The 23,127-nt window shown below is 36.5% G+C and overlaps 1 protein-coding gene across 2 annotated transcripts; it reads right to left on the bottom strand.

The window, feature by feature from the left end:
* Positions 1-840: 840 nt before the first annotated feature.
* Positions 841-21,561, bottom strand: LOC113065449 (receptor tyrosine-protein kinase erbB-3-like). 2 transcript variants are annotated; one of them, XM_026236690.1, is made up of 29 exons: positions 21,032-21,561; positions 15,000-15,151; positions 14,737-14,917; positions 13,293-13,418; positions 12,909-12,971; positions 12,612-12,730; positions 12,339-12,480; positions 11,331-11,444; positions 11,077-11,194; positions 10,751-10,824; positions 10,528-10,618; positions 9,296-9,304; positions 8,749-8,945; positions 8,484-8,616; positions 8,314-8,407; positions 7,303-7,460; positions 7,119-7,172; positions 6,880-7,021; positions 5,715-5,834; positions 5,514-5,612; positions 5,248-5,433; positions 5,004-5,159; positions 4,474-4,549; positions 4,253-4,399; positions 3,815-3,912; positions 3,548-3,727; positions 3,088-3,153; positions 2,396-2,633; positions 841-2,306 (listed from the first exon to the last, which is right to left on the bottom strand). In XM_026236690.1, exons 1-29 carry the CDS (start codon positions 21,108-21,110, stop codon positions 1,525-1,527), a joined length of 4,194 nt encoding a protein of 1,397 aa, XP_026092475.1. In that variant the 5' UTR covers positions 21,111-21,561; the 3' UTR covers positions 841-1,524. The 2 variants fall into 2 exon arrangements, with proteins under 2 accessions (XP_026092475.1, XP_026092476.1); XM_026236691.1 differs by lacking the exon at positions 9,296-9,304.
* Between the last annotated feature and the right edge of the window lie 1,566 nt (positions 21,562-23,127).

The raw sequence follows: 23,127 nt of genomic DNA on the forward strand, positions 1-23,127 counted from the left end.
CTTCAAAATAAAAGTCACACACCTGCGCCTAGACTGACAGAGTCAGAGTGACCTCTGCGGGAAATCGTGGAAGTGTTGATAACTCGTCTCGTCTTATACAACTTAAAACTTCAACGTCTTGTATTTTTGTCGCTTGAATAAGACATTACAACTTTTGTTTAATTTTTGGTATGACGGTCTTGTAAGGTTAATTGAGATGTCTTTTATTTCTAGCTTTTTAACCATTTCAATACTTAATGCATGTGTGAGTATGTAAGTGGGAGGAATAGTGGCCTGTGTTAAGATGCTGTATTTTGCTGTCAAAAACTGAAATACAAACCTTCATCAGATGTTGGGTTGTCTTGATCGTAAGGATAGCGTATGAGTTTCAATAAAATTATGACAGTGTTTTGGATATTGGACAAATGTGTCATTTGTTGTCATTTTAACCAGCGTGTTGAGGTTATTGTGCTTCATGGTTAAAGTAAATCATGATTGGTTCTAATTCAATTAACCAATGTTGCCGTTAATACTCATGAAACTGAAGATGACAACATGTGAAGATTGAGTTGTGTTATGAGTGACAGGCTATTTTATAATTAATAAAACCTGGTAAGCACATAAAATGTAAAACATTAAAAACAAAACATTTTTTTTTCAGTTAAACCACATTCTAAATTAGGTTTTAAGCCATTATTTTCTAACTATTTACCTGTAAATGGATAAAATATGAAACAACCTGTCTCATAGACTTAATCTGTTCAATGTTTATATTTCTGACTTGCAAAGCATTCATTTGTCTCGTTTGCACACCTTTGTGCCTTTAATGTCTGATTACAACCTTCATTAACATTCTAGGAGCCTTATTAGTACATTTTATTCTCAAAATGTAGTTTCCACAACTGTCATTTACACCACCAAATTCTTTCAAACACATATTATTATTTGTAATAAGCCATTAAAATGCTTCTGTTGTCGTAAAAATACACACACACACACACACACACACACATATATATATATCATTATTTATATCTAATTACATGTAAGTGTAATTTTCAAATTTTTTATCAAAATATTTTTTTTATTTAATGTCCTACTCTAGTTTGACAAAATGCTGGTGGCAGCTAAGTAGCTAAATATTTTCCCATACTAATAACAATTATGTATGGGAGACAATAAACTTGAAAGATTACTTTTACTGATAGAGAAAAATCTATTAAACATTTTTTTTGGGGAGGGGGTCCAAAAAGGCTTGTTCCTCATTGAGTACACAAAGATAATCGTCTTAAAAATCAAACATAAATCTATACGAAACCACAGGTGTTGAACAAACAATTGGAGGTAGGCCAATCTTCAACAAGACAAGTGATTTTATACTATAATAAAATATAATTTTTGGTGACACTTTAACATAAATGTATATGTTCATATACTAAACACATGTTAGATATAAGTCCTTAGAAACTTGCTGAGTTTGTCAGTTCATTCTGTTTGCACCGCTGATCCATCAGACTGTTTATGATAGTCAGTTGAAGTCAATAATCATGTGCAAACGGCATCCTGCTTGTGGAAGAGTCTGCTGTGCCAGTAGTCTGGGTTGTCAAATGAAGTGTTTTGCACCTCCACTCCAGCGCACACTTTTATGTAGGATCGGAGACCAGTCGTTTGTGGCTCCTCTCCCACAACGGGGCTTCCCTTTACCGGAAAGTTCTGATAATCAGCCTGATCTCTGTCCTCAGAGTCAGTTATCCCAGATGCCTCCATGTCCACATATTCACTGCGCCGTGTAGTAAGATCAGAATCCTCATTCTCTTTAGGCCTATGTCTTGCGCTTACATTTTGGTAAATCTCTTCTCGGCCGTCACTCTCCACCTCATCTGGACTGCTCGCGGGACTGTTTCGCTGATGTATGTCTTTACGTATATCCATGTATTCATACTCAACCATCAGGTCTTGTGGTGGCTCTTCCTCTGCAGGGATGCTCTCTGACTGGGTCTCATCAGTACATATTACTGTTCCTTCACAAGCAGCAGCAGCAGCCGCAGCAGCAGACTCCACGCTGTCTACTTCAGACGGACTAGCGCCCTTATCTGACTGTTCGGTTTGTGTTGAGTCAGTGTCTCTCTTCTGTGGTAAAATGCTGCATGTGTGAGGAGAAGCAGGGGTGGATGGGCAGCTCAGTGCAGTGCTGTCTGTGGGTGAAGTAGAAAGCTGAAGGGGCCGTTTGTTCATTAGCTCATACTCTTGTATTTCTGTTTTCGGTGGCGGGAGAGCACTCTTGGAGTTTCTGGATGTCCTTCCATAAGGAACAGTGCTTCTGGAAGCTAAATGAGAAGATATGTCTCATAAAAATGGCATGCAGCTGAGTCTCAATAATCTCTAAACATAAACTGCGAGAGCAATATTGGTTTACCTTTCTCTGTGGGCAACACATATCCATAATGGTCCTCGTCTACACCTTCCAGACCTGAGGAAAACGGATCTGAGGCCACAGACACGCCGTTGGACATGTAGGCGCTGTCCTTACGACTGCGACCTCTGTGCAGACTACCTGTTTGAGAACTAAGTTCAATGTCCACCATGGTCCCCCTGCCCTCTGAGCGCTCTGACTCTGTCCTCATTGAGCCCATCTTCCTCCTCTGGGCTCTCATCTGTGTGGGAACAATACAAACAGATTACTTCACATTCTGTCTTCTAATATATATATATATATTTAGATCTGTCACAGTTAACTGTCAGAAAAGGTACAATATTACACTTTAATACCAATGTTTCACAAAATTTAAATCATATTACTTGATATTTTCCCATAGTAACATAATATAAGTAATAAAAAAGCATATTATTTAATGTTACTTGCCCTTACACAGTATAAATGAGTCTTTAAGCATTAAAATATATAGCTGATTTTAGATTTTATGAAAGGGGTTTCTGGCAAGAGGATTATATATGGGGGTCCTTAGCACCAGAAAGTTTGAAAACCCCTGATTTAATGCATGTTCATACTGTGATATAATAAAAAGTTAATTTGAGCTGAAAGCCTGAAGTTATATATACTGTAGCTGTAGTCAAGTCAACATGATAAGATGATAGGAAAGACCTGACCTGTCTAGGGTCGTCCCCTGGGGTCATGGGGAGATAGCCTATCAGTGTTGTGTGTTCTGTGGTGCCCTGAAAAGAGAGAGAAAAATCACTTCAATTAAAAGTTGCTAGTCATCAAAGAATTCTGAAGAAAAAAAAAAAAAAAATCAGTATGTAAGAACAATTTCTGAAGGATCGTCTGAGATGGAAACCTGGAATAATTCAGTTTTGTATCACAGGAATACATTACATTTAATAGAAAATAAAGTGAAATAGAAAATATATTTTAAATTGTAATAATATTTCACTATATTATTGTTTTACTGTGTTTTTTTATGGCATCAAATCAATTCAGCCTTGATGAGCATAAGATACTTTTTTTTAAAAAACATAAAAAAAGAAATCTGACTGAACCTAAAGCTAGTGTAAACGGTAGGGTAAACATGAAAGAAATGTTTGTTGAAGTGTCTTGCAGACAGCTCACCCTGTAGGAGGTCATTCGGAGGCGTGAATGACTTCTAGTTGGTGACAGCTGGAGGGGAGGAGTAGCAAACCCATCCTGCAATACCTCATCATCATCATCCTCCTCCTCCAAGTTTACCTCTAAATTACCTCTAACATATCGTTGGTGGCTTTCATCTGCACCAGAGCAATTCTGAAGAGGCTACATTATGACACAGAAATCAACGTTAAAAGCAATCACAAACCTGCTTTCTAGTGAAAATTTTCAAATAAAATCTTTATTGCTTACTTTCACCACAAGGTATCGAGGTGGATCCCTGGCCATTCTCGTAAATTCACTGGCGAGCTCTTTAAATGTAGGCCTTACATTCTCATCAATCATCCAGCCTGAGGATAGAGGGGTTAAAAATAAGGATGTACGATATCAGGGCCAGATCTAGAACAATTGGAAGCCCCCCACCCCCAATAAAAAGCACTTGAAACAAATATGATTCCTAACCTTTTCATTTTACATAGTTTTACTTATACAGCTCAAAACGTAGCACAGATTACTATTTTTAAAGTTTTCAAAAAAGGTCTGCTCATCAAGTCTGGATTTATTTAATCAAAACCAAATTGTAAAACATTATTACAATTTAAATTTACAATTTACATCCCTAGTTAAAAATGTGCTCATAAAGATTTATAAAATGAAATGTTTTCCAAAAGTGTCAAGCATTTGCCTTACACTTGACCATGACCATGTAGACGTCTATGGTGCAGATTTGTGGTTGAGCCAGTCGCTCTCCTTTCTCCAACAGACCTGGCACATCATGAGGATGCATGGATGCATATGGCTCGGCTCCATATGACATCATTTCCCATACAGTCACCCCTAAAACAAATAAGAAGAACTTCAAACAACTAAACAAAATCAAACACTTGATATTCAACAGCACTGAGACTCACCGTAGCTCCACACGTCACTCTGATGAGTGTATCTTCTGAAGAGGATACTCTCTAATGCCATCCATTTGATTGGCATCTGAAAAAGAGACCATCTTTAAACATCAGCAACTTCAACAAATGATGCTTTTTTATTAAACTTAAAATATAATTTTTTTTATTACACTCATAAAAATAGCAAATGATCACCCCCTTCACTAGCTAGTGTGAGAACACACATACACACAAACACATTTTATATAAATATTTTATATTAATTACTATACACTATTGTTGAAAGGCTTTTTAATACTTTATGCAAGAATGCATTAAATTGACAGAAACGACTCTTACAGTGTTACAAAAATATTTTATTTTCAAATAAATGCTGTTCCTTTGAAAACAGTTTTTTAAAATATATATTAAAATTAAAAAAGTAAAAAAAAAAATGATATAAATTATAACAATGTTACAGTATTACTATTTTACTGTTTTTAAATACATAAATGCAGTAGTGTATATATCTTATTTCAGAAGTTGAATCTGTAAATTACCTTGTGTTCACTGTACACATATTTCTTATCATCTGGATACAGCAGGTCTACCACCCCAAAGTCTGAGATCTGTACTATGTATTCACTCTTGAGCAGCACATTGCGTGCAGCGAGGTTCCTATGGGCTATGCAGTGCTCCTCAAGATAATACATTCCCTAAAGATACATATAGATACAGATGTTGTGTATAAACATTATGCATACGTTTTGTGTTACATACTATTTCTCATCTCAGTCAGCTCACCTTTGCGATCTGCACACACCAGTTGAGCAGACGCTGAGGATCCAGACTGTCTTTGTGTTGGCGGAGGTGTTGCAGCAGGGATCCGTGAGGACTGAGCTGGGTGACCAGTTGCATACTCGTCCCCAGACAGATCCCAAGGTGACGCACTATATACGGGTGATCCAGGCTTCCCATCGCAAGCATGTGCTGCAGACAGGTGAAAAATCACTATGAAGGTGTGAAGCAACGCATGTATGAGTGTACATTATTGCAAGCTAGTGTCTCACATCAGTAATCTCTGTGAAGGTCTGCCGGCCACTGCGGTCTTGGATGGTCTTTATAGCCACAGGGATTTTTACAGTGTCTCCTTCAGGAATCCAAAAGCCCTGAAGATAAAATCACTTCAGCTTAAATCACAGTTCAGAGAACAGGTCACTCAGTTCTAGATTGAATTGTGCAAAGGCAAAGAATGTGTGAGTCATTGCAACCTTATTCACTGTGCCAAAGACTCCATGGCCCAGAAGTTTGCACTTTCGCAGCTCTTGTGGTTTTAGGATGCGAGCATGCACTTTTGTCCCCTTCTCTCCTGGATCCAGCGGCTCCATGCTCTGTGCGGAGACAGGAGGAAATTTACATAATATAATATAGATAACCAAGGACGTACAGTGGCCATCATCAGTTTTTGGAAACTATGGCAGTTAAAAATATCTGAATATCACAAATACATTCTGGAGGAAATATTTGCTCAGTTACTCAGTATTAATACAATAAAATATTAATGCTGTATCACTAGACAAGTATTGCTACTGTATATGTACACATGTTTGGAGCTTTTAAGATTTGTTTTTGAAATTTTCAAAAATAAATCTCTTATCCTCACCAAGGCTGCATTTATTTGATTAAAAATACAATACAAACAGTTATATTGTGAAATATGTTTACAACTTTAAAGAAATGTTTTCTTTTTGAATATATTTTTTAAATAAAATGTATTTCTTTTTGATGGCAAAAGTGTCACATGATCTTTTTAGAAATCATTCTGATATGCTGATTTGTTGTACAAGAAACATTTCTTTTCATGCTCAATGCTGAAAACAGTTTGATAATATTTTTATGAAAACATTTCCTTTTTCAATTCCTTTTTACTCATTTTATTCCTGTTTACTATTACTTTACAGACCCTTTTTCAATCAATTTAATATGTTCTTCTTAATAAAAGTAAGGTTATATTTACAACAAATTCTAATTTTCAACACTAATTAATGTATTAACTAATAAGCTCTAACAATGAACAATGCATTTTTATAGCATTTATTAAGCTTTGTTAATGAAAATGTATAAACGTTCATCTTAGTTCAGAGGAAGTTAACTAATGTAAAAGATACAAATTTTGATGAACATTTACTAAGATTAATAAATGCTGTAGAACTATTAATAATCTTTAATTTGTGTTTACCAATGTGGTTAACTAAAGTTAAAAAATGAAACCTTATTGTAAAATGTTATAAAAGCATGAATTAATTTTTAAAGGTCTTACCTATTATATAGATTGTAAAGATAAATCACTGTATTTTAAAAATGCATGGAACCTTATTTTTACTTTCATATAGGTTAAGTTAAAAGCACTGTACTTAAGTGGATAAATTGGCTCACCTCCCCACTCTCCAGGTACCTTCTTAGTGCTCTTTTGCGGCGGATGGCCAGGCCTCTGTGATACAGCATACCAAGCACAAACAGTGCCAGGAGCACAATGATAGCAGCTAACACAGCAACCGCTATACCTGCGATCTGGGAACTATTTGGAAGGTGTTTGGTTAAGGAAAGCATAATTAATATTTATATCTTACAACGTTCGTACTTTCTAATTGTAATCAGAAGAGGGCGCTACTAACCTGTTCACAAGTCTGTCGACCTCTATACAGTTTGTGAGTGCAGGGCCTGTGCATCTAGTGATGGGACAAAATCACCACAAATTAATTTTGGATTTTGTCCACAGCATTCTCAGGTAACCATTAGAATGATCAGTTGGAACTGACATCTGTTTAGACACATTAGTTTAGTTTTAGCGGGACTTACCCTCTTGAGCAGTTGAGGTGACAGGGCTTACAGTGACCTTCTGCATTTGGATATTTAAATATGGTCTGACCCTTTTCCCCGTTCACTCCATTAGGACAAGTAGAAACGCAGTGAGGGCCATCCATCAGGTTTGAACATGCTGCACACTGATCAGCACCCTGATGCACAAAAAAAGAAAGAAGACAAACTTATATAAGTTATTTATTACTAGAACAAATATTCTGGTCACTAAGCACCCGCGCTAAGACAAACAGTTTGCATGAATTTCTTTTATTAAGTCACTGTTAAAAGTGATGTATTGCACGTTGAATTATTCTGAAGCAAAGAGCAAGCAAAGCCTGTCTGGCAGGTTACTGGAATCAAGAGAACATGCAGACATTACACAGAGAGTGAGTGGGTTGGATTTTTTTTACCGTAAAATAGATTTGTTCATATCATTATCATAACACCCTCTAGCACTCTCATACACAGTAAGAAAGATGTGAGAGGTTGATTAGAAATGTGTCAAATAGGCACTGGTAAAAACTAAATCGGAGCTATTTTCCTCCAAGCAGGGTAAAATCTAATTAAAAGAGGATGCGCAGACTGTTATTTTATAGACTACAAAAGCTAAGATATGGCTTGCGCATAGGAACAGAAACTTTTATCTGACCTTTCAAGTTTTTAAAAGAGTTGCTTCATGCCTAAAACGGATTTACAGACAGATACATAACTACTATCTATAAAGAAATAAAAATTATGACAGAGGGAGAAAGCAATGGGGCCCCAAATGACTTGAGAATCACACAAAAATAATCAGTCAAAATTAAATTCAATTAAATTCAATTTAAAAGATGAGAAAAATATTTTCTGAAATAATGTATTTATATTATAAATATTTATTGATAATTTTTTATTGAAATAAAAATATATTCTTTCAGTTTTATTTAAATGAATGAAAATAACAATGACGATGACAATAAAATGGGCCCTGTGGACAAAATGAAAGAGCGAAGTAAAAGTGTTGCATACTTTTCCTTGGCATGTTTGTTTCCCATTTTTGGGTAAACACTCAGGGTGACAAGCAAGGCACTCTCCGTTCGGTGCTGCAAACTCCCGTGGCTCTCTGTGGACACACAGAGTCCTTCAGACACTGACCCAACTTTCAATCAACTTTTAGTAAATCTACAAAACACACTGACCCAGAGTAGAGGTTGCAGTGGGATACACAGGTGCCATGCCGACTGTGGTTCCTGCACGACAAACACTGCTCAGGTCCCGGGCCCCAACATCCTGCTGCCGAGCACAGTGGGTCACACACATGGCCCTCTTCCTCTGTTTACATGAACACCGACATGCAAAGCTAAATATTGTTTGTGTACAAGATAACGATGGACGACAAAATAATAGCATACATATGTGAAACAAGTAGTATGCATTCTCCTGTTAGGGGGAAACTTAACTTACCACACTTGACCTGGGGTTTGTTGTCCTTGATGTCATTTTCGCGGTTACCGGTGACGATCTGGCTCCAGTCGACGGTGTGATGGTAACACAGGTTTTTATTTTGAGAGATGTACACACTGCCATCGCTGATCTCATGCAAGGAACGCAGACCCAGAGACACGAGGGAGGGAATCTTCATCACCAACAAAGAGAAGGGCCTAATGGAGAGGATGAAATGAATGAGAAATTGGAGCAAAAAACAGAGAATGATTGAAGAAGGGGACAGATCCACAGTGATTTCCCTTAAGAACTTAAATATAAGCACCCATGCCAGATCATATAAGTAGATGAACCGCCTATGACCCTGAATATTTGCTCCAACATGCACCACTTATCCTTAACGGAAATTTTTCATAATCCATCAGGAATATTGTTGTCATTACTTGGAACCCACAGCAGGAAAAAGACTATATTTGTGCATGTGATTGAGAGAGAGAGAGAGAGAGAGAGCTGTACAGAAATACAGGTTTTCAGACAGTTAGTTTTGCAGGTTTCAGGGAGTACATACCTCTTGGGGCTGCGGGACAGACATAAGCACATGTGGAGAATGAGGGGAGTGACATATTTTCACAGGGAACACAAAAACAAAAACAATGGTGAGATGCACAAATGTTAAACACTGAGGGATTAAAAACACTGGAGAGACAAACACATTAAAGATTAAATGAACATGGGATGTGACTGGGATATGACACACAAAATAATGACTGATGAGCTGCACATGCACACACACACACACACACACACACACACACACACACACACACACACACACACACACACACACACACACACACAGGGTCCAAAATTAATGTGACAACTGATGAATGAAAAATTCTATACCATTTAGTCTAAACAAATAGATAAACACTAAAATACTAAAAACTAAAATCAATCTTAAGTAAAATCTTGAGTAAATTGTGGTATCAATATTAGAATTTACATTATGAAAAATGTATAATTATTTTTTAATTACGAAATAATTAAGACTGATTTACGTTTTGATTTTGAGAAAGTGTTACTTTATGTGAGCATTAGATGGTTGTAAAATTAGTGTAAACAATTAGTAAATATTGTCCGATATATACATTCTTGTTTAAAAGTTTGTGATCAGAATTTTTTTTTTTAAAGAAATTAATAGTTTTAGTCATCAAGGATGTATTAAATTGATCAAGTGACAGTAAAGACACATAATGTTTCTAGATTTATAAGATTTCTATTTAAAATAAATTCAAATTTTTTGAACTTTTAATCAAAAATATCTTTGAAACACATGAATTTTTCCAGAAAAAAAATAAATATAAATAATAATAAAAAATGTTTCTTGAGCACCAAATAAGCATTTTACAATGATTTCTGTAGGATCATGTGACACTTAAGACTGGAGTAATGATGGTGAAGATACAGCTTTTTTATTTAAAAAAAATGTTTTAAATAAAAGCATAATATAAATATATTTCACAGTATATCAAATATGCAGTCTTGGTGAGCATAAGACATTTCTTTCAAATAAAGTAAAAAAATCTGAACCCCGAAAGTTGCATTAATCTATTTTGAACAATAGAAGTAAAAAAAGAACATCTTTTTTGGAATAACAGTACTGCAGCATTTACATTTTCATGGCCAGTTAGAAATATTCATAATAATTCACCCATGTGAATTTGCATGTGTGGCAGAAATGTAATTTTGGTCGCTGCGAACAGATATAAAGCACATACTCCTACACACTATCAGTCTTACTTGTGTAGAGATCTTCCCTGAATGGTAGTGAGACTGGAGAAAACAGACAGATCGCTGAGTTCATCGGGCCAAGACTGAATGTTCAAAATTCCTATGAATCACACACACACACACACACACACACACCACTAAGTTACAACGTGACGCAGAATGACGTAACAAAAACTACAGCAACAAGAACATCAACAGGGAGCAATCATTAAGCCTAAAATAATAAGCATACCAGTAATTTCTCTGACAGTGTTAAACACTTGGAGTTTTTCAGGCTCCAGAGGTGGTATGTTATGATAGACGTCTCTGCAGAATAAGAACAATGTGGATATTAGCATCAACAATTTCAGTAATGGACTCCATGTGGCCGCTCATCAATCAGCTCTGTATATTCATCAGTTAATAATATGTGAAATGCTGTTAAAGAGAGTGAAAAATCCTAAGCCAGATACATTTCAGTGACATTACAAGGTCTGGAATCTGGCACTTGCTGTTTATAACACAGTGTTGTTCAAGTCTGAGAGAGCTTATTAAAGAGTGTTTATATGCGTGTCTTACCCTTTGATACCTATGATCAGAAAATGTAGACTTCCTTGGATTTTGGTACAGTTGATAAAGCTGTCTATGTTACTGGAGTCCACTGTCTGTCTATGACTTGCTCCCGTTCCCTCACATACTACACAGAGAAAGAGAAAAAGCTGAGGGACCACATGACACCAAACTAATTGTCTCTTATTCAAGACTCATACACATACACTGCATTCAGCGGCTGCGGTCTAGAAAATGAAATAATGGTTAGATGGACACTTTACCTTTGGGGCACAGGCCAATGCAAAGTTCACACTGCTTCATGCCATTCTTCTTTTTTTCTTTTTTACCAGGAGGGCAACTGCTCACACATGCACTGCCATCCACAATAAAGTGTCCTGAACAAAAATACAAAGACAAAGGCATCCATTCTTCAAATCGCACTCTTCATTATGCATCTTAAGAACTATGAGATTCTCTTTTTTCATTAATGTGCTTTCTAAACTACCATTTTTACAGCATCATATACAAACGCAGTTCTCAAAGAAGAGCCACCTGCCATGAAAGTGTATTTTGCATCATTTCTATTCAAATATCTTAAGAAATACGCACATCTACACAACATTTCTATAAATACACTTTTTTTTAATTATAACAATATGTTTTTTGAGACATTTTGAAAAGGAAGGTTGGGTGACGGGGCTTTGCAGGCTAGTCGCTGTGACTTTCTGAATATGCTTTTAATAGAAAGGTAAAGTCAATTTTCTTTAGTATACTTCTGGTATCTCTTGATCTTGCTCAAGACTAGCAATCATCCATTGTGGTTTAAAACCATGTATTATGCTGCGATTCCTAAAAATGGCACCAGCAATCTTTCCTGTGTTTTATTTACTCCAACGCCAACGCAGGTGGTGTTTGGCAAGTGTTAATTCCAGACTCTCCAGCCACAAATTTAATCTAAAAGTACAACACAGTGAGGGGAGTGGTGTAGCACCATTCAAATCTGCCATTCGTTTAAACTTCTGTCATGTTGACTATGTTGTTCATGGTCTTCCATGGATGCATCAATGCAGTTCTGATGCACTGTCAATGAGCCATATCATCTAAATCTATTTCTCAATGCTCCCAGAGTTCGTTTACAGTTCATTTACAATCATTAACTAAATGATACGTCATTTCTTTAAATTACAATCCTTTATCTGCCAAGCCTGAAACTGCTTATTTATTTTCTGGCTCGTGCTTTAGTAAATCTCTCTTCTGTGGTAAACTGAGTATAATGGGTCGTAACTTACCGGGACATTTGGGTACACAGATGGAACCGTACTGATACATGGCTTCAGAGTTGGGCTCCAGCTGAAAGGTATGTCGGTTATACACCAGAGGCCAAGGGCAGTGAGGGACACAGGCATCTGAGTGATTGACATGTCGACAGGCCTGTTGGGAGAATATCAGAATCAAAAGCCTTGTTATGATGATTTGTTTTGTTTTCATTGTATTCGTCTCTCTCAATAGATGTGGCAGATCTTGAGCAATAAGGGTATAATGGCAATAGTGCTAGTACTCACAAAGCAGTCTGTGTCTCTTGGTCCAATGCAGCCTCCAGCACACTCTGTGTGGCAGCACTCATTAGGGTTGGTCCCGAAACAGTGGCCATGACACTGTGGCGCACACACTGTTTTTGTTACTGAAATACACACAGACACAGTACCTTAGTATAGTTTTGTATAACAGTAGGACATTTATTGAATAATACAAACTGCAAAGTATCACACAAAATACACTATAATTCACAAATTTGGGATTTTTGAAAAAGAAATTAGACAATTGTGAAAGAAACTGAAAGCTGAATCTCAGTTACTCACATTTCTGGCACTGATCTCTTCGTGGACCCCAGCAGAACTCTCCGCACGAGGAATCACAGGATCCTATGAAAAACAGAGAGGTGATTGATCTAAATAACTGACATTACAGGGATAGTTCTCCCAGAAAATGAACATTTTGTCATCACTACCAGACCCTCATTTGTTTCTGACCCCGTACTGTCTAATTTTATCTCATTTTGTGCTTTTGTTTCAAAACATTGACATCATTAGCAAGTAATACCAGTGGTTCTTTAACATATATTCAAGTGACTATTCCTCACAATTTTTTTAAAAACTTTTTTTACCTTTATGATTCTTTTATGACACTCACCTATCTCACGCTCTCAATCAATAACCACCTAATCAAGGTGTGAATGTACAAACCTCTTCTTCCATTGTTCTGGATCTGGATGTGAGCATTACTGTCTCTGACAATGTCCCGCCAGTTGATCCATGGAGAATAACTGAGATTCCTGTTTTGGATAATCTGTACTCCTCCTGCCAAGATCTCTGTGTATACAACGAAGAACGTCTGATTAATTTAAGGCAGAACATGTGATGTATAGAAGATGGCGGCACATATACACACAGTGGCTCGGCGCTCTCCAAGTAGAAGCAGTTCGTCACTGGTTGCCTTGATTTTGCCAAGTAAGACATGTTCCTGGATCAACATCTTGTGATGATCCTGGATCAATATTATTGTCCAAAAATGTAAACTTAACCCAATCCCTATCCCTACCCCTAAATCTAACCCTACCCATATCAGTAGGATATGATAGCGGATTATCAAGGGTGTAGAAGCACCTAACCCTGATTGTAAGCCTAAAACAAAAATCATATCTCAATTCTGATTGGTTAATTGGAATGTTGTTCCAGGATCAACAAGGACATTGATCTGGGAACATGTTGTTCTTGGTGAAATCATGCTCACCTTCGTCACTAGAGGGGGAACAAGCACCTGTTTGTGTTAGTCTAAAGCGTTATCAATTAACTGTACTATATTGAGTGTAAAGAGTTATTTTAAGTTTCAGTTCACTGTCAAGAGAGAATTAAAGAGGGGTTGTCCTAGTTTTGGTAAATGTCTCAATAGATCTGCAAATAAGTGAGATACTGCTCAGCTAACACAGAAGACATATAGTGTCCTTCAGTGCACCTTTTCTAATATCTCAAATGAGTCTGAACAAGTCATCTGATAGTTTGAAGATCGATAGTTTGAGTTTGAATGATGTGACCTACAAACCACACAGACACACTTCAAGCTCAAGCTCTTTTGAGAGGCTGTCTGCATGGCAATTTTTACAAATGTGCCAGATTCCTAAACACTCCTACACATTTCCTCAAGTCACTGATGTCAAGTCACACTGTCACATCCTTTTGTTTTGAGAAGGTAGCTTTACAAGACATGGGTCATAAACGTTTCACAGAAAAAATGATTTGAGGAAGCATTTATGATCCTAGTGATAAAATCTCTTCCACATTGTAAAAATGATTACTGGATTACGTTTAAAGAAAATACAACTTCAGTCTTTGTGCTAAAAAATAAATAAAATAAAAAAACATGTTTAATGTGTCACTTGTTGTTTCTTTGTTATTATTTGCGAAACTTACTAGCAATTTTTAAATGAAAATTTTTCAATCCATCAGCAATTTTTTTCCAGTGCATTTAAATTTGAGTTTTTGTTCTATCACTATTCACAACCAATGAGTAGCAGGGCATTATGTTTCTGTTTCTGCAGTGGCACGTTCCATGGAAGTGTCATTTTTCTGGACTCAATGTGACACCTGTCACTTTTACTCTTTGATTCTTTTAAAACACATTTCATCTCACCTGTGAGGTTGTTGAGGCCCAGATTTTCCAGGCCACTGTGACTATCAAAATTATGGAAGACCGAAAGGGCCCATTCCTTATCATACAGGCTGCTACCACGAATCACTCTGAGCTGGTCCAGCTGCAACCTGCTGAAATGGTTCATAGCAATGAGGATGTAGCCTGTGACCTCTCGGATACTCTGGAAGAGAAGCATAACATAAGAATTTTACCTTATGGCCAAATCAACCAATATACTTTATCTGTATAAAAAAAGATCTTACTCCGAGAAAGGAGAAGTCGAGGTCACTCTCCATGTGTGTGATCTCAAGATTGCCCATGACGATCTCACATCCAGTGTAGCGCTCCTTCAGGTTGTTGTAGTGTTGTTCAGGTGTGCCTGTGGAGCTCAGAGTATTCTTGGTGCCCATGCAAACTGTTGGGGAAAAAAAGAATAGACCTAATTATGCTGAGTTTACGTGTCATTTGTTAGACCATATAGTTGGAATGTTCCACCGATATTCTGTAAGCGGAATGCACAATGCAATAGTAAAGAAGCCTGTGTGCATGTCTTTATGTCATGATTGAATTAATTCAATGTGAGAACGGAATGTTTCAATATAAAAATGCAATTAGCAACCACCAAATAGCCCACATTTATGCCAACTTGTCAAGTTTCGGCCAGAAAAGTTTCGATGGCATTTTATTTTCATATTGCCTTTGTATAATGCCTGTAATAATACAGTGTTTACCTTATGTAAGGCTATAATTCTGATTCTCCACAAGTGCCACCTTTTGCCTGGCAAAGAGTGAATTTGCATATTCACTTATTCATATTTTAAGCAGAACAGTGCTGTAAAAGTAAACAAGCAAAATTCTAATGAGATATAATTAATTATCAATAAAGCAAAAAAAAAAAAAAAAAAAAAAAAAAAAAAAAAAAAAAAAAAATATATATATATATATATATATATATATATATATATATATATATATATATATATATATCTAGGGGTGGGGGGCTATGTAATGCTGTAGGCCAGGGGGCACTAATTATCTTAAACCCCTGATTACTCTACATGCATTTTCCATTTACAAACCAAAAGCCGAATCAAATTATGCTGTTGATAGACATATTAAGTAGTAAATTGCCCAGAATCCTTCTTTGTGATAACCCATATAAGTACATGGGCTGATAATCTTTTGTAAATCACTGATCAGCAGTTGAGTTGTCTGTTCGATCATCTGTAAATAGCACAAATATATTAGACTGTTCTTGCAAGATGCAGAAGAAGCACAGATATAGTGTTTTTGAAGTGGCCAGTTCCAAACAAGAGGTCCACTCATAGCGCACACAAAGACTTCCTGCAGTGGCCACAACACAAGGTCATTAACATAATGAGGCGAGGTCAGAGGTTGCCAAGAAGCTACAGGTCAGCATGTAGTACAAGACAACTGAAAGTCCCCAAACAGACTTAAAAAGAGAAGACCAAAATAGTGGGAAACAGCTTCAGACAGAGATGGAATCCAGGGTTATTGGCCCGAGGTGACACAGAGACATGACAACTTCACCCCACCAATAAAATACATAAGGGTCTCCGTGACCCTTAAGCTTAACTCTTGAGAGGACTGCAGTGCATCTGCAGAGAGGCATTACAGAGGATTGTTCATCATATATATATACTTTTAATACTGTGGCATTTGAGGCTACCCAGCAAGAGATTTGAACAGTTTTAAGATTCTGGTCTTGTAAGACATGACCATTTTCATAGAATTAGATTTAGAAGGATTATTAAACATTTTCAATTATAGTTATCATTAAAATTATCGCTTTTGGTGTGAACAGGCATTACCAGTTTTATGTTATAAGAATGTTTTCCTAACAGTCTCATAACTTTAAATGAAGGCAACATTATTTTAGAAAAATTTTGGAGGTTTAAAACCTCCAAAAAAAGTTAAAAAAAGTTTTTTAAGTTTTAATAATAACAAAATGTATACAAATATTCTGAAAAACAAGTAAAATTGTTGTTTAAGCATCTGAATTCACAACTTCTGCTGTAAAAGTCTTACGTGAGTTTCATTTACAGTTGAGCAAGTTTTACTCTAAAAAGACAAAACAATCTAACCTGAGAAAATGGCATCACATCTTTTTTAAATTTAATTTAGATTGATTTTATATAAGTTTTTACAGTGTGTTTTCTCAGAATCTGAGTCAAACCTGTCCATCACAACATAGATAAAGAGACCCAATTTCTTAACTCAGTTCTGACAAAATCTGGCATATTGCCTTTGTAGAGATGAATTTTGCATATCAGCCCTTGGAGGTGGGATGAGCCAGCCACAAATATGTCAATGGGGCATGAGTTTGACTTGGAAAATTCCTTTAAAAACACAAAAAGACATGAAAAGGACATTGTAAAACAAACACAGCAAGTTCTGGCTGGTCTTCCTGCGTGTGTTCCCACTTAATAAACCCATTCATCATAGCGTTGCTATAAAATATTAATTGTGTGCAAAGAACACTCAGGAAGAACAAAAAAATCGTTAAATCATGGTAGCTGGAAACTGCCCGAGAGCCAAGGGAACCTAGTGTGCATTGTGGGTGTATTTTGAGAGGGGTATAATGGTATATTCCCGAGACTGGCAGAATGTAATGCTTAGCTGCATGTCTGGGGCCTAAGGCTGAATCTGGCTATGAGATCTAGAGAGGCATTATTAATGAACAAAGCACAGTGTTGTCACTTAGCTATAAATGTGTGGCTCTGTTAATGTGTAGCTGTTATTGACAGTGGTTCAGTGTGTGTGTGTGTGTGTGTGTGTGTGTGCGTGCAGGGCTGAGATCATACAACCAGACAATAGGATGAGTGTGAGTGTAGTTCTCTATCAAGAGGAGGGGAAGTCCGGAGAGGGGGACATAAGGACATAAACTAAGGGTGGCCGCTGTCCTCTACACTGCTCCATTCTATACGTTATTGCATCCCAAAATGTGTACAACCACACCACTGAGTGACTTTACAGCTACAGCAGTCAAATGCACTCTCCTGCCTGTCACAGGAATGAGGCTGGAGGGGACGAGTTATAGCACCATGTGTTCTGGGAATGCATAAAAATGTGCAGCTTACAGGAAGTGCTGTCACATGGGTCTCTGTTACACATCTGCACTATTCTGCATGCAAATTCTGCATGTTTGTCTTAGATAAAAGGGCAAATTCACAATAGGCACACTTTGTAAACATCTTAAATGGTGTTATATCTATAAATGTGACCTTTTATTACTAGTTTCTGCAATACAAATGATATATTGGCTCAAGTGGTTTCATCAGTCGAGTTTGAATGTATGCACAATTTATTGGGACTATAAGGTGACTTTTGATAGGTAGCAGTTTATATTGGATATTTACTGACCAATATTAGACATTTAATTTTATATTCTCTTTTTTGCACATTCTTAAAATATAGATGCTATTTTTAAAGTGCTATTTTAAATCCACATAATGCACTCCAAAAATCTGCATACTATACAGTTCTTGCATTTCTGGGTCAGATACATGTTTATTTTTTAACAAAACAGCATCAAAACAAAACTAATATCACTCTGGAAAGTTTTCAAACAAAACATTCATTTTACTTGCAACATTAAAAAAAAGATAAATTTTTCATGCTGCAATGGTTCATCAATAGGCATGTATATTCATGTTTACCAACAAAATTCAAAATTAATTTACAAAAGAGTGTGCAAGATATTGGAAAGGCTAAAAAGATGTACACATGATCTCACAGATGTAAAAAAAGAAAAAAAAAAAGAAAGAAAACCCTCAAGATGTAAAAAGAAAAGAAAAAAAAGTGCATAACATCATGATGTGTAAAGCCTAAGTTTATATATTCAGGTTTAAACTCTTTTCTTCTCTCCCTCTCTCTCTCTCTCTCTCTCTCTCTCTCTCTCAATATAAAAAGGGAAATGTGCCTTTTGGTAGCCTTGGCCAATTTGCAAAGTTTGGTTCCTGAACTGCTTTTTTTTTTTTTTTTTTTAATCTCTTCCAGGTAAAAAAAAAAAAAAAAGATCTTACTGTACAACAGCAGAAATTTTACTTGTAGAGAGCACTTTTTCATATAGAGCGGTTTTTAAGACTTTCCACTTTCTTTTTTTTATCATTACATTATCCATATTTCATACTGTACATTATAATATTGTAATGCATAAATTATATTAAACATCACAACATGGATCAAATTATTTTTAAGACAAATTAGTAGAGGTTTTTAATACTTACCTGCCACAACACTGAATTCTTATTCTACTGGCCAGAATTTTAATCAGTGCATCCCTATTATCTATCCAATATGATTAAATTAAATCTGAGAAATACACTTATACAAAAGGCTATGCAGACATGCACATGTAAAGGTGTGAACACCCACATGACTTGTAAATATTTGTTGATATGTCAGGTATTGTCTAGATAGCATATGCATATCATACACACACACTTAATCCTATTCATTCACACAAGTAATCTTAAATCAACAGCACCACAGATATAGAGCAGAGGCCTCTATGGAACATACAATAGAACCCAGAGATGCACAATGATTATAGTTCAAAGAGCATTAACAGCTTAAAACAGGGCAGGGATTGAGCTGTTGTAGAACTGATGTATGACTGATAGAACAAGAAAAAAGAAGAAGAACGGTGAATGGAAGAATCCATGAGGAAAAGCAAAGATAGATTACTAGACAATGATCAGTAAGTAGAAATGAAAGTAGTACTGTAGTGTCAAACCGAAATAAGAGCCGACACGAGACAAAAAAAGACAACTTCCAGAACACACATCCACACCTATTCACGTCAGCTTCTGCAAGTACGGACTGCTCCGAATCAGAGGCCATTACATTTGGCGGTTAGTGGGAAGTATGAATAGTTTCTGTCATTCCTTTAACTGGAAATCTGTTCAACGAAGTGATGCATTTCACTTTACAAAATAAAAAGGCTTCGTCTATATAAATATCTGCAGGATCTTAATATTTGATACTGCACGATCAAGAGAGATTTTTTAGGTCAGTGCAGATGCCAACCATTTAAAATCTTCCCAGTCTTCCTCCCACCGGAAGGAAAAGGGGATTACATTATTTACTTAATCCAGTCCTTCCCATCAAACCTCTTGCACAATTAAAATAGGCTGGACTTTGAAGCCATGGTTGTAAAGGAGTTATTAAAAAGCGGTTTATGATATGGCAGTGTAGTCACACCTTATTCTGTTCAGCTCAGTGACGTCATGTGATTGGCGGCAAAAATAAGAGATTGGGGTTGACCATCATAGGAATCAGTTCTTAAAGCTAATGTTCTGTGCAAAGAGTCACTGAGGGGAAATATAGCCTTTGGTCAGAAGCTGTTTAAATAGAAGCTGGTTTAATTATTTCAAGAGAGTCAATATATCAAGTCAACATGACTCACAGCCATGCAACAGTTTATAGTTGAGGGTAATTTAAAAGAACAAGCATTTCCTATTATTATTACTCAGTACACACCTACTGTAAAGGCACATTATGCTAGACATGTCCACATTATTAATGTTCAACCTCATCCCATTCATACATGCATTCTCAAATCATTCATAAACTCTTGCTAATTTTCATATACAATTAAGCTCTGATCACTCTTAAAATAAAAGTTTATGGAAACTTTACTTTGCACAAAGGTACTTTAAAATGGAAAAAGATTATTTATTATTAAATATGTAGGGAAAAAATGTTTACTGAAAGGTTATTCAGGGAACCCAAAATGGTTCATCTAAACAAACACCTTTTAGGATAATTGATTTTAAAAACATAGGGTCATGGTCAAAGGCGATGTCTAGAAAATCCAAGTGAGTTGGACTTTCTAAAGTTAAACCCACTTGGACATTAGAATGTGGGTTAGGGTTAAACTTCATGCAAAACATATAGGACTATATTGCACTTTTATTATTTGAGCATTAATGTCTACACAGTGCTTTTAAAAATGCATTTGCCACACCACATGACTATTTAAATGAGCAGCAAAAAGGTGATTTAAAACGTGTGACCAATCATACCTGCTTTCCTTTTGCAGATAAATAGTGTAAACACAAAAAAAGTCTATGCTATTGGTCAGCTACCGAGGTAGAGATTAGATACTAACTAGTTTTTAGATGTAACAATTCATTCAGTTTAAACAAGTGGAAAGGAGCTAAACCCAGGGGGTAATAAGGGGTAATATTATATAGTAATTTGCAAGAGTTTCATAAAAGCATTTAACGAGTATACATATAATTAAAACGATATTAAAACACTTGTATACCTTCTTGTGTTTGTAGAGTTACTGGCTGAGGTACACAGAGAAACACGAGCGCGCTGAGCGCGAGCACCTGCTGTCTCATCTCGTCTCGTCTCGTGAGTGAAGGATCGTGTCGACCTCAGACATACCGCGGAAACCCAGACATCAAGCACTCCTCTCTCAAGGAAGATGGACAGCCTGGGGATGATGTTCCGGTGGAATATTGGTGAAATCTGTTTTTTTTTTTTGCTAAGATAAAATATCCACGAAATTCTTCTGTAACTTTTCCTCGGCTGCTCTCCCTGTTCCCTGTCAATCTGCGATGTATGATCAAAAAGTTCCGCTTTGCAGTAGCACCTTTCCCATTGGATTTTCCCACTTAGTCAACGGACAATAAACTACTTAGCCAAAACGAGATTAGGAGTGAGAAGGAGAGCTGAAGGTATGACGCAGGCTCACCACTCCCTGAGTGTACTCTTATGATGTTCACATTTGGACTGGCCTGATAGAGCGCTGCTATTTACCAATCACTGCATGAACACTTCTCCACCCTTCAGAAACTAGAACAGCAGCTGTGACTCACAAACCGATGTTCACAAACACATGCTTTGTGAAGTGATGAGCTGCGGTTAGAGCACCTTTCTGACTACTTGAGAGAGAGAGCAAAAAAAAAAAAAAAAAACTTTAGGCTTTGTCAAAATCATACATTTTGCAGGCAGTTAAAATTACTGTTTATGGATTGAAATTAAATATTGACCGGTTTTGATAATGACTAGCTTAGAAAATATTACAGTGAGGATGTAAATAAATAGCCTACTGACGACTAATAAAAAAATTGCACCCCCCCCCCATAGACTAGGTTTACCCAGGGATCGAAATTACAAAAAGCATCCCCCAGTGAAACCATTATGTATTATGTACAATTTTTCGTGTAAATTAAATGCAAAAATTTTCTACTTATGATAGCTAATTTACGAGCTAAATAAAGGCGATTGGCCAATCATAACTCGGTATTGTAACAAGCTGCAATAAGTAGAAGCAAGTTTCCAAAATTTTCGTGCAAAATGGTTCAAGCGCAACTTTTGAACTTCTTTAAAAAAATAAAAGACAACAAATGGTACGATTTTTCCATGAATAGAATTTAAAGACGTTTCCCTGACATAATGTCATTGTGCTGAATTTGTGACTTTGAAGGACTGAGAGACGATAGGAGGGAAGACGAGTATGTCAACAAAAAAGTATGACAAGAAAACAAACAAAAACACATCTTAAAAGTCCAGACGCATTCACTGCGCGATGAAATCCAATGTAATGCATTCAGAATGCCCTTATATTTCAAGCAATGAAAAAAAAACATGTATTTATGAGTTTTTATGCTTTATATTAATTCCACAAGCAATGTACTTTTTTGATTATCAGCATATAAATTTGTTAATAATTGTATACAACAGTTTTTACTACGGGGCCGTTGAATGCTTGAATCTGATTGGCTGACGAACGTTCTGAGGCGTGCAATTATTTTCTGGGAAACGCACGGCGAACGTAGTTTTCACAAAAAGGTGTTGTCAGTGCTGCCCTGACGATTTAATCAGTTAGACTATACAGGCCACACATGACATTTCTCACTAGCGAAGAGACGGCGCTGTTTAGAGACGCAAAGAGGTAAGTTAAGTTCACACAAACTCTCTCTCTTTCTATCTCTGTCTAATAACTTAAGTAATAACTGCATTAGAATGCTATCAACAGCTCAAGCCTCCAGTACCAGCTTTAAAATTACGTTTTGGAACTAAAGTTAGCCCAATAAATGCGAAGAAACACTCACAATAGCGATTTAAGTACAAAAACCGGACGAATAGCTTTCAAATATATAATCTGATCGATGTCTTGAGGTGTGGAAACCATAGTATAAGCGAATAATTGACGCCCGTCGTCAATTATTCCTTACGTATAGCAATGCAGTGTTTCATTCTGTGAATTAATCTGTTTTCGAATGAATAATGTCAGCCAGTGATTCAACGGTCCATATGGAATCGTTTCACTCGTTGAACGTCTTTTGAACGAATCGTTTGATTTGAATGATTCAATAAATAATTTATCAAAACAGGGTTTTGCTGCCACCT

The sequence above is a fragment of the Carassius auratus genome, chromosome 48 (assembly GCF_003368295.1).
Source record: "Carassius auratus strain Wakin chromosome 48, ASM336829v1, whole genome shotgun sequence".
Lineage (NCBI taxonomy): Eukaryota > Metazoa > Chordata > Actinopteri > Cypriniformes > Cyprinidae > Carassius > Carassius auratus.

Bases quoted from the DNA above. Each gene is read 5' to 3' on its own strand.
- LOC113065449 (XM_026236690.1), bottom strand. From the start codon at position 21,110: ATGAGACAGCAGGTGCTCGCGCTCAGCGCGCTCGTGTTTCTCTGTGTA. The intron at 5,160-5,247 runs GTGAGCTGACTG...ATGTATCTTTAG, and splicing joins GGTGTGTGCAGATCGCAAAG to GGAATGTATTATCTTGAGGA. The intron at 3,913-4,252 runs GTAAGGCAAATG...CTCTATCCTCAG, and splicing joins CTACATGGTCATGGTCAAGT to GCTGGATGATTGATGAGAAT.